Genomic DNA, 17,943 nt, shown 5'->3' with positions numbered 1-17,943 from the left:
GTTCAGGGCGTTCCTGTCCATTTGTCCCGGGAAACAATCACTCCGAGTATTTGAGCCTTGAGATGGTGTGACAGCCGCTGGGTCACTTCATTTTCGCCTCTGTCGTCCATGGGGCAGCTACAGGCCCGCAGCTCTGAGCTGAGTCCGGCTCTGTCCTGGGCAAGTTGCTTACCCTCTCTGGGCCTCCGTTCCCCAGAACCACAGGAATGGCAGCTTGTAACGCACTGGGCGATGGGTGGTGGTGTCACTGTGAGAGTTGGGTGAGGAGCCCCTCTGTGGAAGTGATGTTTTTACGGGTCTTATGACTCCTTGGTCCTTGCCCTGCACCCTCGAGGGTCATCTTCCCCACGGGGCCCTTCTCCCTGGGCACAGACCGCAGGATGGACTAGAGTGGGGTCCGTTGTAGCCAAGGGGCCCACGCTTTGTGGCCCCATCACCTCACTTAGCATCCGGGACCCAGTAAATGTTGGTTGAAAGGCAGCCTTAGGATGGCAAGGCAAAGTGATGCTTAGGCCCAGTGCCCGGGGCCACAGGTGGGACCAGGCAATTCCTTGAGGCTAAACCCAACCTTCTGAGGCACATGGACTCAAGCTGGAGTCTTTAGCCTGGAGGGGAGCCCTGTGCCACCTGGTCCTGGTGACCTCCCCAGGCTCACCTCCCCGTTTCCCCAACCAGGGCTCACACCCTGCACTATAGCCGAGGGCCCTGCTGTTTCCCCCATGCCCTGCCGTGTCCCTGCGGGGTCCCTCCTCCCTGAGAGGCTCTCACCCAACCGTCTCCACCTCAGGACGTCCTTCCCGACTTTGGGGGAGCTAAGTCCCCGCAGAGGCCCGAGCGTCACTGGTCCTGACTCGGCAGGTCCAGGCCCATCTGTGGCCGAGGGCTGTCCTCCCCAAGGCCCCTCTGGGGCTCAAAGCCCCCTTCCTGTCCGCCCTCCACATTCGGGCTCCCTGGAGCTTCCTGGAGCTTCCTTCCCACCTGACGAATGGCCCGACCCCCAAGTACCCGAGCTCGGTCCTGTGTCAGGTGCCCTCACGCTGTCACCGTCAAGGGGCGGTCCTTCCGGCCAAGGTCTCACAGCTGTGGGGAGCATCCCTGGTCTGGCTCCGGCCTAGCCGGGAGTTCCCTTGGTGAGGTGCAGCCTCCGTCCCCTCCCTAGTGAGTGCGTCGGGGAGGGCAGGAGTCTCTGAGATGGAGGGTGCTGTTCATTTCCAGGATTTTGACCAGTACCTTCTCTGAGTGGTGGCATGCCCACTCCTGTGCCCGGGCAAAGGTAGAGGGTCCCCTTTCCCTGCGTGTCCCCGCCCCTCCCTGTGGGCAGCTGTGTCTACAGGTACCCTGCCTTCTCCGCTCTGGGTGATGTGCCTGCTTGAGGCCACGTGAGTGCCCAGCCAATACGTGGAGTGGCCGCCTGCCCCTTGCTCCTTAGTTGAGACGAGGCTGCTCTTGCTGACTCAGGGGCGGTGGGGCAGGGCTCCCATCTCCCCGGGAGAGCGCTAACAGGTGTTCCCAGCAAGCAGATGTCACATTCCTTTGTAACGGTCACTCTCAGCCTGCACCCGCAGGTCATCCTACGGTCCCGGGCTCTGCCCGCTGGCCGGCCGGCCGGCCCTGCCCCCAATGCACAGGAGCCCCGCGCATGCCGAGGACCCAAGGGGAGCCCTTCCTGCTCAGCCATCCGAGCCACGGCCCATTTCCGTTTCCTGCTTCTCCCCGTGCCCAGCGCCGATGGCTGACCTTGCTTCTTCTTGCTGTGATCGATTTCAGGGGATGACAGGTGCTTCCTGTTCTCCATCTCCCCCAGCATGGCCGTGTACACCTCCACGGGCTACAATGACCACTACATGTACCTGAATCAAGGGCAGCAGACCATCCCGAATGGACTGGTAAGGACTTGGGCGGGCAGGGCACGTCCCCCCCATGGTGATGCACTGACCCCGACGTGCCCGGGGACACTCCGCCCTGCGTCAGGGCAGCCGTACGCGCTCAGTTCGTTCTGCCCGAGTCTCAGGGTGGTGATGCGATGAGCGACAACGAGGACAGAATTTCTCTCGTGGAAAAAAGGGGCCTCTATTGGGGCATTTCCGAGGTTTGTGTGCAAATGACAGAGTCGGCCAGTGTTCCTGGCCATCAGGTGGTTGGTCTGTGGCCTTCATGGCTGGAGATGCTGCCCTGCCTGGGGTACCACCCGGGCGCGGGGCCGGGGCTGGGCTCCCCAGACCCTTTGGACCCACGGGGGGTTGTCTGCTCTGTGCTCCAGCCGGAGCACAGGAAGAAGAGGACGTGGGGGAAGGCCGGGGGCGGTGGTGGGGACGGGCGCCCGCACAGATGCTTAGCTTGGGTGAGGAATGTGTGTCCTGGCAGCACCAGCCTATTTCTTTCCCCTGCTTCTTAAAAAGCCCCTCTCGGGAAATTCCAGCCCTGTCTCTGCAAAGCCAAGGGCCGGAGAGGCTGGTCCATCTTGTCGGTGTGGAGAGGGCCCTGTGCTCCTTCCCAGGCTCACTCTGAGGCTCCCACGGGGCCACCTGATGGCCTCGGACGCCTTTCAGAAAGGACAGTTTGGGGCTTCCCTGGTGGCGCAGTGGTTGAGAGTCCGCCTGCCGATGCAGGGTACACGGGTTCGTGCCCCGGTCCGGGAGGATCCCACATGCCGCGGAGCGGCTGGGCCCATGAGCCGTGGCCGCTGAGCCTGTGTGTCCGCAACGGGAGAGGCCACAACAGTGAGAGGCCCGAGTACCGCAAAAAAAAAAAAAAAAAAAAAAAGATAGGACAGTTTGGTGATGACAGGGGCGAGGGCCTTGGCCTCAGGAGCAGCACCCAGTGGGTCTCGGTGGTGGTCAGTAATCGGCCCGAGGGGAGAAGCAGCCCCGAGGTTAGCTGCGTTTCCTGCCCTGGTCTCCTGCTTGGCGTTAGCTCCAGGCTCCCCAGGCCGGGCGGGGAGGCACTGGTGGAAAGGGCACCTAGAGAAAGGGATCAGAGAGGTTGAACAGCAGTCTGTTCCCATCGGCCGCTGGCTCAGAGCCGACCGTGTGCCGAGTGGTTCCCGCCTTCCCGGGGCTGCCTCCTCCTTTCCCTCCTTTCTGTGCTGAGTGAACAACCTGCCTGCTTGAGCACCGGGTCCTGGGCCGGGTACGGATCGGCATCCCTGTCCGGGAAGTGCTGTGTAGACCTCTCTCCTTATTTTACCGATTGGGGTCTCTAGGCCTGAGGGCCTCTGTTCTTTTCTCCTCTCTTGTCCCTTGTGTTTCCTGCCAGTGCAGCCCCGTGAGAAAGGGCCATGGCGTACGAGTCAGGACACCTTGATGAGTGTTCTAGGAACTTGTCATGGGATACTTAAATTGTATCAATCTGTGAATATGTATTTCACAGTTAAAAAAAAAAGGAAGAAAGGAAGAAAATTGCGTTCACTTCTCATACGCCCCGGTGGCATGACGGCTGGGGTGGGCTTCAGGTGTCTGGTGCTCCAGACCGAGGCGGTGCTATGCCCCTCCCTCCGCAGGGCATGGGAGGGCAGCACAATTATTTTGGCCTGTGGATCGATGTCGATTTCGGGAAAGGACACAGCAAGGCCAAGCCCACATGTACCACGTACAACAGCCCTCAGCTCTCGGCCCAGGAGGACTTCCGGTTCGAGAAGATGGAGGTGTGGGCGGTGGGAGATGCTTCGGTGACACAGCTGGTGAGCATGGGGGCGTTTCTCCCCTTTCTCGGCTTTGTCCCTTTTACTCCTCCATCTGGAGATGGTTTATTCCAGTTTGTTTCCAGCAGCCGTTGCTGGCCAGAGGGATGCCAGTGGGTGGAAGTTTAGTAGAAAGAACCACCCCAGGGAGGTGGGATCCCGGGGGGGGTGGGGACTTGTCTGCAAGATGAGGAGGGTCTGGGGTTCCTTCTAGTTCCAGGGTTTGACGATGAGTCACCGTTGGGGCCCCTGCGTCTTGTCACCTCCCAGCGATGGCATCCCGGGGCGGGGGGACTCAGTGGGGCTCGGGGGAGAGCCTCTACCACATTTCCCTTGTGGCGACAGTAGGAAATTCCCCTCTGATAAACTTGACAGCAGCAGGACGTCACTGCCTGGTTTTGGTCACTGAACACACCCATCCTTCCCTTCTTCCCAAGGCCAAGAACACCAAGAGCGTTCTGGACGTGGACCCTACGGCCCAGGCCCTGCTGGAAGTCAGCGGGCGGATGCGCCACAGCGAAGGGCTCCGGGAGGTGCCTGAGGACCAGTGAGGCGGAGCCCCCAGCACGGGCCTTCCTGGAGCTGGAGCACAGCCTGCAGACTGTGTTTACTTTAATCCAGAGCGTGCTGGTCACGTCTAGGTGGTCCTGGAGGTGCCTAATTGAAACAGAGTACAGTCCCTTTGATGCTATATATCGATTGGTGGGTGTGTCTCCCCGAAATATGTCCGATTACCAGCTTGATTCTTGGACTTCGCTCGTTTTGTACAGATGAAATCCGAAGACGATGCTGAGACGTTTGAGGCCGACTGCAATTAGCAGTGGTTGGGGATTTGAGTTCTTGCTGGAGGGGGGGGGGGTCCACTCACTGAGGGTCGCTTGGCCTCTGCACAGGCCTCCCAGCTAAAAGCCTCGATGTCCCATTTCTACTGGTAAAGGGCAGAGGTGCTCAGATGGGAATCTCAACCCTTTGGGGAACAGCTTCCTCTGACATGGAATTTTTGTATTTTGGAAAAAAAAAAAGCACAGGAGTGTACTAACGGGGGTAACAGCTGGAGATTTTGAAGATAACGGTGATATGGGTCTTCAGTAAGGTTCAGTATCTGCCTTTCTCAGCTGTTTTTAACACATTACTGACCAGAGACGTATTAATACGTCTTTTGTTACCCAAACATCATTGACCAGAGACGTTTCAGTACTCATTTACCTAACAAATCGCCGTCCACAGGCGTTAGTTTCTGCAAAAATCCCCCGGTCAATGATGAGTTAAGTGAGTCTGTGCTATGAGCAAATGGGAAAACCAGGAGGTCTACAGAGAAGCAAAGTTGTGGTTCTCTTACTAATTTAAACGTGGGGCCATTCGAGGCCCTGAGGCTAAGATTCCTGTTAATACACGTATGGCCTGTCGCAGGAATTAGTGGTGAGTAACTGGACTGGCCCGGGCTCCTGACCTCCCAGCATCACCCCCACCCCGTGCTGCTTCCCGAGGGGACACTGGGTACTTTGACAGCATGGACTTGCTTTAAACGAACAGTGATCCTGAAGTGCTAGCAAAGATGTTGGTGGGCTGGACCTCAGGCAGAGCTGCCGTGTCCCTTCCAGTCCCTGCATCCCTCGGAGGCGGCCTGAAGAATCTCCGGACACTGAGAATCCCGCTCAGCGGAGCTCTGCCCTTTGCTACCCGTTGCCCTTCTGCAGATCTGACGAAATGCTGCCTTGTTATTGAGTTGCCCCCAATTATAAGCCATAGTAAACCGAGCTGTTTGCACTTCACAGGCTCTGCATTTTCCACCGGGAGGCTCGTCAAACTCTGCGCTGAGCCCTGAGCAGAAGGCCTTGCACATGGGCCTTCGAAGAGAGGTGCTCAGACGGTGACATGCACGCTCGGTCATGGTTGAGTTTCCTTATAAAAAGACAGTTTTTAACAGCTTCTCAGGTACATTTTGTGAGTTCTTAATTGATGGGAAGCAGATGCAGGATATTAGGATCCTCACATATCCTTACCGTAATCTGAAGAATTAGGCCCCGAGTCTTCAGTGTGTTACAGAATATTTTTTTAGAAAAATGCAATGAAATAATGCCTCGCTAATAAAAGGTCCGTTGAAGACCACTTCCTACGGCCTCTGTCTGTGGCTGTCAGAGAGGCTGGATGTGTCTGCCGGCCTGTTTTCTGCCTTGTGCCTCTTCTAACAATAGTGCAGGTCATACCTGGGGGCCTGACGGTTTCCTAAGACAGCACACCTCCTCGAGGGAAGCTGGGCGCCCAGCCCAGGCGCTTGGTCACCTGGGGTGTTCGGCCCTCGCAGGGGGTGTGGGGCAGCCATGTGATTCCCCAGCATGTGTGGTCCCGAGCACACAGACCAGTTTGGTGTCAGCTGTGCCCGGGGCCACAGGACCCGAGGAACCACGCTCCTCCTGGGCCTGAGAAACCCGTGATGCTAGTTTTAACATGTGATGAGTTTGTTCTTTGATAAAGTGGGAGTAAGAATTCAGGTTGTAAGGACTAGCGGTCTCCCTGGAGGTGAAGACTCATAAGGGCCCCTGATAGGCGCTGGAAGGAAGGGGTGAAAAAACGCTGTTCATGGTACAGCATGGCTGTTGTTACTTTTCTCCCCCACCATATTTTTTTCTGGAAATTTTTTTCTTTTATTGAATGAAAGAGTCTTTAAATTCTCCAGTGCTTTACAATTTTAAAAGGTTTCACACACGTGGTCTTATATAATCCCATAATCCCCCCCCCCATATCGCCCCTCCCCACTGGTAACCACTAGCTTGGTCTCTGTATTTGTGAGTCTGCTTCTTTTTTGTTTTATTCACTAGTTTGTTGTATTTTTTAGATTTCACATGTAAGTGATATCAGACAGGATTTGTCTTTCTCTGACTTACTTCATTTAGCATAATGCCCTCCAAGTCCATCCATGTTGCTGCAAATGGCAAAATTTCATTCTTTTTTTATGGCTGAGTAATATTCCATTATATGTATGTACACACACACCACATATTCATATGTATGTATATATATGCACACCACATATTTATCCATTCATCTGTTGATAGACACACCATATTTTTTTTTTAATTAAAAAATTAGCTTATGCATACACAGCAAAAAAGTTCAAAATACAAAAGGATGTAACTTGAAATCTAAGTCTTCCTCCTGACTCCGCTCTAGCGTTTTGTTCCCAAGAGGTAATGTGCTGTACACACTGGTGTGTCCCTCACCTTTTTTTGGGTGGAAATTGCTCTGTCTACCCATTTATTCTCATTGTCTGTGTAATGCCCCATGAGATGGGCGCCCCATCCTTTCTGGTGGTCAGCCATCCCCGGCTGGGGAACGGTCTGTTTGTAGCTAATTGTTAACGGAATGAATATCGTTTATATACATCTTGGTGTGGTTTTGTCTGGCGAATAAACTCTTTGAAGCTGAATTGCTGGATCCAAAGGTACGTGCTTTTTTATTTAGGTATTAACAAATGAACCTCTTTCAAGCTAGATTTTTACTTTTGAGACCTGGCATGCCTGTTTGCCATGTTTTCACCAATACTATATTAAAATTTAGTTTTTGTTTACTGGATGCTTGAAAACTAATTTTTTTTTTCTCTTATGAATGACAGTGAAGAGCTTCATTTTTCAAGAATGGTGTGTGTCCTATCCCTCACCTGGTTTCCTAGGGTGTGGGTGTTATTGGTTTGCAAAAGTGCTCTTTTTAAAAAAAAAAAAAAAATTATTTATTTATTTATTTATTTTTGGCTGCGTTGGGTCTTCATTGCTGCACGTGCAGGCTTTCTCTAGTTGTGGCGAGCGAGGGCTACTCTTCGTTGCAGTGGCTTCTCTTGTTGTGGAGCATGGGCTCTAGAGGTGTGGGCTTCAGTAGCTGTGGCACGCGGGCTGTGTAGTTGTGGCTCGTGGGCTCTAGAGCACAGGCTCAGTAGTTGTGGCGCACGGGCTTAGTTGCCCCGCGGTATGTGGGATCTTCCCAGACCGGGGATCGAACCTGTGTCCCCTGCATTGGCAGGCAGATTCTTAACCACTGCGCCACCAGGGAATTCCAAGAGTGCTCTTTTGAATTAAGCAAAATGGCATTGGCCGCGTGTGGTAAATGTTTTTTCCAGTTTGTCTGCCTTTATTTTTCCATACATAAATTTTGCATTTGATGTCATCATATTTCCCAGCTTCTGAGATGTGTGGTTTGCTTAGGAAGTTTTTCTCCACTCTGAGATTAAACAAAAAGAAATACCGTGTTTTCTTCTACTACTACTGTGCTTTCCACTTATACTTCTGAATCTTTGATCCATTCAAAATGTATTTTAATTTTTTATTTGTTTTTTTGATTCTCTTTAAAAATTTTTTTATTTTATATTGAACTATAGTTGATTTACAATGTTGTATTAGTTTCAGGTGTGCAGCAAAGTGATTTGGTTATACATATATCTGTTCTTTTCCAACTTCTTTTCACATTTATGTTATTATAGAATATTGAGTAGAGTTCCCTGTGCTGTATAGTAGGTCCTTGTTGGTTATCTATTTTACATATAGTAGTGTGTACATGTCAATCCTAAACTTCCAGTTTATCCCCCCATTGCCTTTCCCCTTTGGCAACCATAAGTTTGTTTTCAAAGTCTGTGAGTCTGTTTCTGTTTTGTAAATAAATTCATTGGTATCATTTTTTAAAGATTCCTCATATAAGTGATATCATATGATATTTGTCTTTCTCTGTCAGGCTTACTTCACTTAGTATGATAGTCTCCAGGTCCATCCATGTTGCTCCAAATGACATTATTTCATTTTTTTAATGGCTGAGTAACATTCCATTGTATATATATACCACGTTCTTTATCCATTCTTCTGTCGATGGACACTTAGGTTGCTTCCATGTCTTGGCTTCTGTAAATAGTGCTGCAATGAACATTGGAACTATGGTTTATAAACTATGGTTTATAGCTTCCGAACTATGGTTTTCCCCGATGTATGCCCAGTAGTGGGATTGTTGGATCATATAGCAAGTCTATTTTTAGTGTTTTAAGGAACCTCCATACTGTTCTCCATAGTGGCTCTACCAGTTTACATTCCCACCAACAGTGTAGGAAGGTTCCCTTTTCTCCACACCCTCTCCAGCATTTATTGTTCGTAGGCTTTTTGATCATGGCCATTCTGACCTGTGTGAGGTGTTACCTCATTGTAGTTTTGATTTGCATCTCTCTAATAATTAGCGATGTTGAGCATCTTTTCATGTGCCTGTTGGCCATTTGTATGTCTTCTTTGGAGAAATGTCTGTTTAGGTCTTCTGCCCATTTTTTGATTGGGTTGTTCATGTTTTTGATATTGAGCTTCATGAGCTGTTTGTGTTTTGGAGATAAAGCCCTTGTCGGTTGCTTCGTTTGCAAATGTTTTTTCCCATTCTGTGGGTTGTCTTTTCATTTTGTTTATGGTTTCCTTTGCTGTGCAAAAGCTTTTGAGTTTAATCAGGTCCCATTTGTTTATTTTTGTTTTTATTTCTGTTACTCTAGGAGACAGATCACAAAAGATATTGCTGCGATTTATGTCAAAGAGTGTCCTGCCTATGTTTTCCTCTAAGAGTTTTATAGTATCTGGTATTACATTTAGGTCTTTAACTCATTTTGAGTTTATTTTTGTGTATGGTGTTAGAGAATGTTCTAATTTCATTCTTTCACATGTAGCTGTCCAGTTTTCCCAGCACCACTTGTTGAAGAGACTCTCTTTTCTCCATTGTATAGTCTTGCCTCCTTTGTCATAGATTAATTCACCGTAGATGCGTGGGCTTTCTATCCTGTTCCATTGATCTACATTTCTGTTTTTTTGTGCCAGTACCATACTGTTTTGATTACTGTAGCTTTGAAGTATAGTCTGAAGTCATGGGGCCTGATTCCTCCAGTTCTGTTTTTCTTTCTCAAGATTGCTTTGGCTCAAGCTGTATTTTAAAATATACCTCTATCTTACCCCCAAATAAATTCCTGTACATTTTATATTAAACTGTGTGTCTCTTTCCCACTGACTTAAAATGCTACTTTCTCACTGAAGGTTTCTGTCTCATGTTTTAATTATCAGAGTTTTGTGATAAAAAGATGTAAGAGCTGGGCTTCGCTGGTGGTGCAGTGGTTGAGAGTCTGCCTGCCGATTCAGGTGACACGGGTTCGTGCCCCATTTCCGGGAAGATCCCACATGCCGCGGAGCAGCTGGGCCCGTGAGCCATGGCCACTGAGCCTGCGCGTACGGAGCCTGTGCTCCGCAAAGGGAGAGGCCACAACAGTGAGAGGACCGCGTACCGCAAAAAAAAAAAAAAGTAAGAGCTATTCCTTTATTACTACTGGGTTTTTTTGCTTGTTTGTTCTGTTTTGTTTTGTTTTTCCTTCAAATGCTTGCCTGCTTATTTTGTCTGATCTTTGGTAGCACTTTGACTACTTCTAAGAAGTTTGATAGTATTTTCTTTTTCTTTTTGGATAGTGTTTTCAAGATGGCATTAAGTATCGATGAACGTAGGCAGAACTGACATTGGCTAATGCTGATTCTTCCAAGAACAGGAACATCTCAGTTTGCTATGTAAATTTTTGTTGTCATTGCTGGCACTGTGAGTGGACTTCCCCCTCCCCCCCACCCCAACTGATGATTCTATGAACATTGGAAAGCTCTTGATTTTTCTACATAGTGTTGTACCCCGTTACCTTACTGAATTCTTTTATCCAGCGGTTCTCGACCTTGAGCCCGCATCAGAATCACCTAGGGGGCTTCTTAAAGTACAGACTGGGGACCTCCACTCCCAGAGTTTGATTCAGTAGTTCTGGGGAGGGACTAGAGAATTTACATTGCTAATACATTCCCAGGTGATGCTGCTGTGGCTGGTCTGGGGACCTCACACAGAGAACTACTGCTGTTCATTGTTTCTGATAATCTATGAATTCTCTGGGAGTTTGCAGCTATTATGATTCTGTTTGTCTGAAAAAAATTTTTGCCTTTATTTTATTTTGGCTGCGTTGTGTTTTCGTTGCTGCGTGTGGCTTTTTCTAGTTGCTGCGAGCGGAGGCTACTCTTTGATGTGGGCTTCTTATTGCGGTGGCTTCTCTTGTTGTGGAGCACGGGCTCTAGGCACGTGGGCTCAGTAGTTGTGGTGTGCGGGCTCTAGGGCGCATGAGCTTCAGTAGTTGCGACGCGTGGGCTCAGTAGTTGTGGTGCATGGGCTTAGTTGCTCTGTGACATGTGGGATCTTCCCGGACCAGGGATCAAACCCGTGTCCCTTGCATTGGCAGGTGGATTCTTAACCACTGTGCCACCAGGGAAGTCCTTCCCTTTATTTATTTATTTATTTATTTTACGGTGTGCGGGCCTCTCACTGTTGTGGCCTCTCCCGTTGCGGAGCACAGGCTCCGGACGCGCAGGCTCAGCGGCCATGGCTCACGGGCCTAGCCGCTCCGCGGCATGTGGGATCTTCCCAGACCGGGGCACCAACCCTTGTCCCCTGCATCGGCAGGCGGACTCTCAACCACTGCGCCACCAGGGAAGCCCGAAACTGTCACTCTTAATGTGTTCATTCAGTTGGCCCATGTTTAGTGTTTTTGTGGCAGTGTGTATAAATGAGTTGGTCTGTGGTTTCTTGTTTTGTTTTGGTCAGATTTTATGTAAGTCACGCTTTAAAATTGTGCTGGCCTTACAAAAATAATTTAGAATCTTTCTTTCTTCCAGGTTCTAGAAAATGCAAATGAAAGGAGTTCCTTAAAGTTTGGGTAGAATTCATCTGGTATTTCTTGGTTTGGTGGTGGAGGGAGGGGGTTAATTATTGATAACCTTATCCTTTTTTTTTTTTTTTTTAATCATCTGGGTTGTCTGAAATCTCTGCTGGGATCAGTTTTGATGATTTTTTATATTTCTTAGTAAATTTTCCACATCATTTAAGTCTTCAAATTAATTTACATAGATTGACTGAAATATTTGAAATTTTTTGTACTTGTAGATTTTTCCTGTGTTTTCCTTTCATTTTTTTCCCTAGGTTAGGTTCTACCAATTTTGTTTTGTAGTTAATATTGTTTTATATTATTTTTGCTGCTTTTTTATATTTATTTTTCATTTTCATTTTTTTTGAGTTGATTATTAAATGACTAAATAAAAAGAGAGTAAATGAGAATATATGGGGCTACTACTGTTTTTCTGTGAGCTCTGCTTTACCTTGCGGCGTGACCATTGCATTTACAGATTCTGATTGGCGTGTGTGTGATGAGCTTCCAGGTTTTCTGTAGTTCCATTTTGATTTTTTCTTGGGCCCAAGAGTTTTACAATTTTGGTGTGCTAGAGAATTTCTCCACAGCTTCTTTTGTGGGTTTTTTGTTTTTTTTTTTTTTTTGCAGTACGTGGGCCTCTCACTGTTGTGGCCTCTCCTGTCGCGGAGCACAGGCTCCGGACGCGCAGGCCCAGCAGCCACGGCTCACGGGCCCAGCCGCTCCGCGGCATGTGGGATCCTCCCGGACTGGGGCACGAACTCGTATCCCCCGCATTGGCAGGCGGACTCCCAACCACTGTGCCACCAGGGAAGCCTCTTTTGTGGTTTTGTTGAACAGTGATTAGAGAGGTCGACTGTATCACATCTACTTCCTGGAATCAGTTGAGGTTTCAGTGGTGTCCTTACATGGCAGGTTAGTGATGAGTGAGGTCACCTGTATCTACTTTTTGAGATCAATTTATTTCCTTGCTTGTGGTCAGTTAAGAGTCTCCTAGTGAAGTTTCTGTGTTTTTCCTAAATTTCCTCTACTGTGCTCTATGAATTTGGATGTTGTGTTGGTACATACCGAGGCCTATTAGATTTTTGGTGGTGGTTATGTCTTATTAAATTCCCTTCTTTGTCTCACTGAATGCTTGTGGCCTGGATTTTTAAAATCTCATCTGACATTAGTAGTTTCACCCCTGTTGCGTGAGTTGTTGTCTGCATTTGCCTGGTATATTTTTGCTCAATTTTTTTGAGTCTTTTTTTTTCCTTGAACTTTATTTTGAAATAATTTTAGATTGACATAGAAGTTGTAAAAATAGTGCAGAGAGTTCCTGTGTACCCATCACCCAGCTTCCCCCAGTGAAAACATCTTAAATAACCACAGACCAAATGATCAAAACCAGAAAATCAGAGTTAATGCAGTACTATGAACTAAACAGCTCAAACCTTATGTGAATTTTACCAGTTTTTCCATAGTACCTGATTTGAGGCCTACTTGAAGTTAAGGGCACAGTCCTCCAGATAGCAAAGTCTACCCAAGACTTCTGAAACTAATTGCAAGTTCAGGGAATTACCCAAACCACCCTCAGGTTGGATAATTTGCTAAAAAAAAAAAAAATTCATGGAAACCTATCATACTGATGGTCATATTTATTACAGGGAAGGGATACAAATGAGAACCAGACAAAGGGAAGATTCTGGGAGGGTTCAAAACACAGAGCCTCTGGTTGTCCTCTTCGTGTGAGTCCTTCTAGAGAATCACTGAGCCTGAGGGTAGTCTTGGGGACCCCTGCCACAAGTTATATGAAATTTTATTACATGTGTAGATCAGTGAAACCACCACTACAATTGGGATACAGAACTATCCCATCACCCCCAAACTCCTTCAGGTTCTCCCTCGACAGTCACACCCTCTTAATCCTACCCTTAGCAACCTCAAATCCATTTTCCATCATTATAATTTTGTCACCTTGGGGGTCTCTGTAAATGGAACCATTTAGTATGTAACCTTTTAAGACTGGATACTATCACTCAGCATAATACCCGTGAGATCCATCCAAGTTGTTCTGTGCATGTTCCTTCTCATTGCTGGGGAGAATTCCAGTGTATGGTTGTACCAGTTTCTTTATCTGTTCACCCTCTTAAGGACATTTGGGTTATTTCTAAGATTTGGCTCTTGTAAATAAACCTGCCATGAACTTTCATGCATAGATTTTTGTGTGATAAGTCATCTTTAGGATCAATACCTGGGAGTAGGATTGATGGGTCACGTGCTAAGTGTATGTTAAAGTTTACAGGATGTTGCCAAGTTCTCCAGAGAGGCTGTAGCATTTACATCCCCATCAGCAACATATAAGAGTTCCAGATGCTGTGCATCCTTGTCATCACTTAGTATTGTCAGTATTTTATTTTAGCCACTTTAATAGGTGTGTAGTGTATCTCATTGTGGGTTAAGGTTGCCTTTCCCTACTGGTTAATGATGTTGAACATCTTTTCTTGTGCTTACTTATCGTGGGTATGTCCTCTTTGGTGAAGACTCAGTTCAAGACTTCTGCCCTTTTTGTAAAATTTAACTGTTTTGAGATTTAAAAAATATTCTGGCTCAAGTCCTTTGTTAGATATGATTTGAAAATGTTTTTCAGTGTGTAGCTTCTAAAAAATTCTCTTAATTGTAACTTTCATGAGTAAAAGTTTTTAAAGTTGTGAAATTCAATTTATCAGTTTTTCTTTTCTTTTACGGATAGTACTTTCGGTGTCACGTCTGAGAACTCTTTGCCTAATCCTCAATTCCAAAGATTTTCTCTTTTGTTTTCTTCTATGGTTTGGTCTATTGCCCATTTTTGGTTAATTTTTGTAGAAAGTATAAGAGTTTCTTTTTTGCTATGGATGTCCAGTTGTTGCAGCACATTTGTTGAAATGAATATTTTTTCCCCCTTGAATTGCTGTTGGCTTTTTGTCAAAAATAAGTTGGCTATACTTGTGTGGGACTATTTCTGGACTCTATTCTGACATTGATCTGTGTGTGTCTGTTACTTTACCAGTATTGCCCTGTCTTGATTACTGTAGCTATATAGTAAGTCTTAAAACCAGGAAATATGTTTCTTCCAACTTTTTGCCTCTTTTTCAGAATTGTTTTAGCTATTTTATAGTTCCTTTGTCTTTTCATATAAATTTTAGAATAAGATTGTCTATGTCTTAAAAAAAGATCCTGCTGAGATTTTGATAGAAACTGTGTTAAATCTATAGACCAATTTAGGGAGAACTGATATCTTTACTATATTGAGCCTTCCAAGGCATGAACACAGTATGTCTCCCCATTGTTTTAGGTTTTCTCTGATTTCTTTCATTGGCATTTTGTAGTTTGCAGCACACAAACAGATCCTAAACATGTTTTGTTAGTTTAAGTATTTCAATTTGCTTCATTGTAAATGTGTATTATGTTTAAAATTTCAGTTTCCAATTGTTCATTGCTAGTATATAGAAATACCAGTGATTTTTTTTAACCTTGTATCTGTGGCTTCCCTAGACTCACTTATTGGTTCTGGAAAGGTTTTTGTGTTTAGATTCCTTGGGAGTTTCTACATACACAGTGTCATGTGAATAGGGACAGTTTTATTTCCCCTTTTAAATCTCTTTTCCAGTGCCTTTTAATTTTCTTTTCTTGCCGTATTGCACTGACTAGGAATTCCAGTATTATGCTGAATAGGAGTGGTGAGGCTGGACATCTTTGCTTTGCTCTTAATGTTATGGGGGAAGCATTCAGTCTTTCATCATTAAGTATGATGTTGACTGTAGGGTTTTTTGTTTTTTATTTTTTCTAGATACTTTTCATTTGGTTCAAGAAGTTTCCTTCTATTCCTAGTTCACTGAGTTTTTATCATGAATGGGGTTTGAATGTTATGCTTTTCCTGCTTCAGTTGATATGACCATGTGGTTTTCCTTCTCTAGATTATTAATATGGTGGATTGCAGTGATTATTGAATATTGACCTAGCTTTTCATTTTTGGATTAATCCCACTTGCTCATGGTGTCTTGTACTCTTTATATATCGCTGGATCCAATTTGCTAATATTTCATTGAGGATTCTTGTCTCTGTGTTCATGAGGGATGTTGGTCTATGGTACTGTGTTTGTATGGTTTTTTTAAATTTTTTATTTTATTATAATTTTTTTGCCATACGTGGGCCTCTCACTGTTGTGGCCTCTCCCGTTACAGAGCACAGGCTCCGGACGCACAGGCTCAGCGGCCATGGCTCACGGGCCCAGCCGCTCTGCGGCATGTGGGATCCTCCCGGACCGGGGCACGAACCCGCGTCCCCTGCATCGGCAGGCGGACTCTCAACCACTGCGCCACCAGGGAAGCCCTGTATGGTTTTGATATCAGGGTGATGTTGGCTTCATAAAATGAGTTGAGAAGTGTTCCCTCCTCTTATATCCTGGAAGGGATTGTGCAGGATTGTTATTTCTTTAAACGTTTAGTAAAATTTACCAGTGAAACCATCTGGCTTTGGTGATTTCCTTTTCAGGGGATGGTTTTAATGATAACTTCAGCGTCTTTGCTAGTTATACAACTACTCAGATTATGTATTATTTCATCTTCAGTGAGTTTTAGTAGTTTGTGGTTTTCAAGGAATTGGTTTATTTCATCTAACTTGTTGAGGGCATAAAGTTGTTCTCAGGGTTCCTTTATTTTGGGAATATCTTGAGGGATCTGTATGATATACCATCTCTCATTCCTAATATTGGTAGTTTGTATCTTTTTTTTCCTTGAATGAACCTCTAGCAAGACTGACACTTCCATTGATTTTTTTCAAAGAACTGGTTTTGATTTTTTTTTTTCTATTTTTGCCTTTGACTTCATTGTTTTCTGCTCTTTCTTTACTGTCTATTTTGGTGAACGGCCCCCTGCTGTTGATGGGTGGAGTTCTATAAAAATAAATGGAGCTAAGCTGCTTAATGGTCCTGTTCTATTACATCCTTGACGAGAAGAGCGTCTTCACTTGCATGCAGTCCAGTCGATCCAGTATATATAACACTTAGTGGCTAGCTCTTTGTGTCTTATTTGGTAAAAATTTACCTATCCCTATTTTTTCTTTCAAAAACTTTACTGTTTTACCTTTTACGTTTGCAGTTTATCCTGGCTTGTTCTGTATGGTATAAGTAAGGGTTAAGAATACTTTTTTGTTGTTTCTATTGCAAGTATGAATCGACCCTAGTTATTATTTTAATGAGAAACCTATTGCTTGGGCCAGCAACTTGCTGAAGAATCCTGAAAAGGGAGGGAGCCGCAGGGAGTGTCCCTGACTCAGAGAGAAGCCCCCGTAGCAGGCTGTGTGTGTGTGGCGTTATTTGGCTTTATGTCTAGGCAGTCGCTAAATGTTGGTAGCTGTGGGCAGGTATCACCCCTGCCCCAAAGGCGTCTTCTCCAGCCAGCCCCTCCCCTCCTCTTGTGGGGATGGCTTATGTGTGTGTCTCCTCATTCAGCTCTGCTGTCACTAGGGGCCAAGGAGCCTAGTGAGGCTGCGAATCTTACTTTGGAGGAACGTGGGCTTTGCCTGGGAGCTTCAGGGGTCCACTTTGACCTTCTTCGCCCTGTCTGGCCTGGGTGTTACCACCCGGGGCAGCCTGTCTCACAGCTCCTGTGGCTGGGTGTAGTGATTCACTTTTGTGTGTCAGTTTGGCTAGGCCATGGTGCCTAGATGTCTCTGGGATTTTTTAGATGTGATTAACATTTCAACCAGTAGACTCCAAATGAAGCAGATGACCTTCATCATGTGGGAGGGCCTCATCCAATCAGTTGAAGGCTAGCAGACTGAGGTCCCCGATAAGAAAGGAACCCAGACCCGAGCCCTGCCGTACCAACTCCTTCCTGAGTCTCCAGCCTGTCGGCCAGCGCTGGAAATGTCAGACTCCCTGGCCCCGACAGTCACGTAAGCCAACTTCTTAACACAACCGTCCTTCTCTTTCTCTCCTCTCCATCCTGTTGGTTGGATTTCTCTGGAAAGCCCTGCGTCGGGGGGGGGGGGGGGGGGGGAGGGGCGGGTTATAGCTGTGGCCTCAGTTCATGAAAGATGGAGTTGCATTTCTGGTTCTCCGTGGTGGTATTTGCCTGGCCACAGACATCCCTGCTCTGCCATCTTTCAGCTGGAAGGGCGGACACGTGTTAAGAACAGCCCTGGGGCCAGTGGGAAAGAAGCCTCAGGCTGGGGGGACATATTCCGGTTCCTGATTCTGGAGGGCAAGGCCACGTCTTGTTCAGCCTCAAAAGCAGAGGCCTTTGCTTAGCCTGTTCAGGATGTGACTGCCTCTTGCCACATACGTGGTCATGAACTTGAGGTTGTGCGTTTCCCACCCGGCCACGTGTAGGAAAGGGCTGATTAAATCCATCAAAATAATCATCATTAAAAATACCGAAAGCCCCCCTTTTACGGATGACGAGAGGGGGCCTCAGTTGGGCAGTGCGACCAGAAGCCTGGGTCCTGCCCTCTCCCCTGCCCCCACCTTCCCATCCTACCAGGGGCTGCACGGCATCAAGCTATGGCACAGATATGTAGC

The 17,943-nt window shown here is 46.9% G+C and overlaps 1 protein-coding gene across 7 annotated transcripts in view; it reads left to right on the top strand.

The window, feature by feature from the left end:
• The window catches only part of MEAK7 (MTOR associated protein, eak-7 homolog), a 44,791-nt gene extending 28,561 nt beyond the window's left edge, over window positions 1-16,230 (top strand). For 5 of the 7 annotated variants that reach the window (XM_067719554.1, XM_067719558.1, XM_067719556.1 and 2 more), the window contains 3 exons: window positions 1,768-1,886; window positions 3,500-3,679; window positions 4,117-16,230. In XM_067719554.1, coding sequence (XP_067575655.1) covers window positions 1,768-1,886; window positions 3,500-3,679; window positions 4,117-4,230 — 413 coding nt within the window. In that variant the 3' untranslated portion in view covers window positions 4,231-16,230. The remainder of the gene's footprint in view (window positions 1-1,767; window positions 1,887-3,499; window positions 3,680-4,116) is intronic. The other 2 variants (XR_010939131.1, XR_010939130.1) reach the window with 2 other exon arrangements.
• The last annotated feature ends 1,713 nt before the right edge of the window (window positions 16,231-17,943 follow it).

This window comes from Pseudorca crassidens, chromosome 20, assembly GCF_039906515.1.
Source record: "Pseudorca crassidens isolate mPseCra1 chromosome 20, mPseCra1.hap1, whole genome shotgun sequence".
In the NCBI taxonomy this organism is placed as follows: Eukaryota; Metazoa; Chordata; class Mammalia; order Artiodactyla; family Delphinidae; genus Pseudorca; species Pseudorca crassidens.
This window is presented reverse-complemented; position numbering and strand designations above follow the sequence as displayed.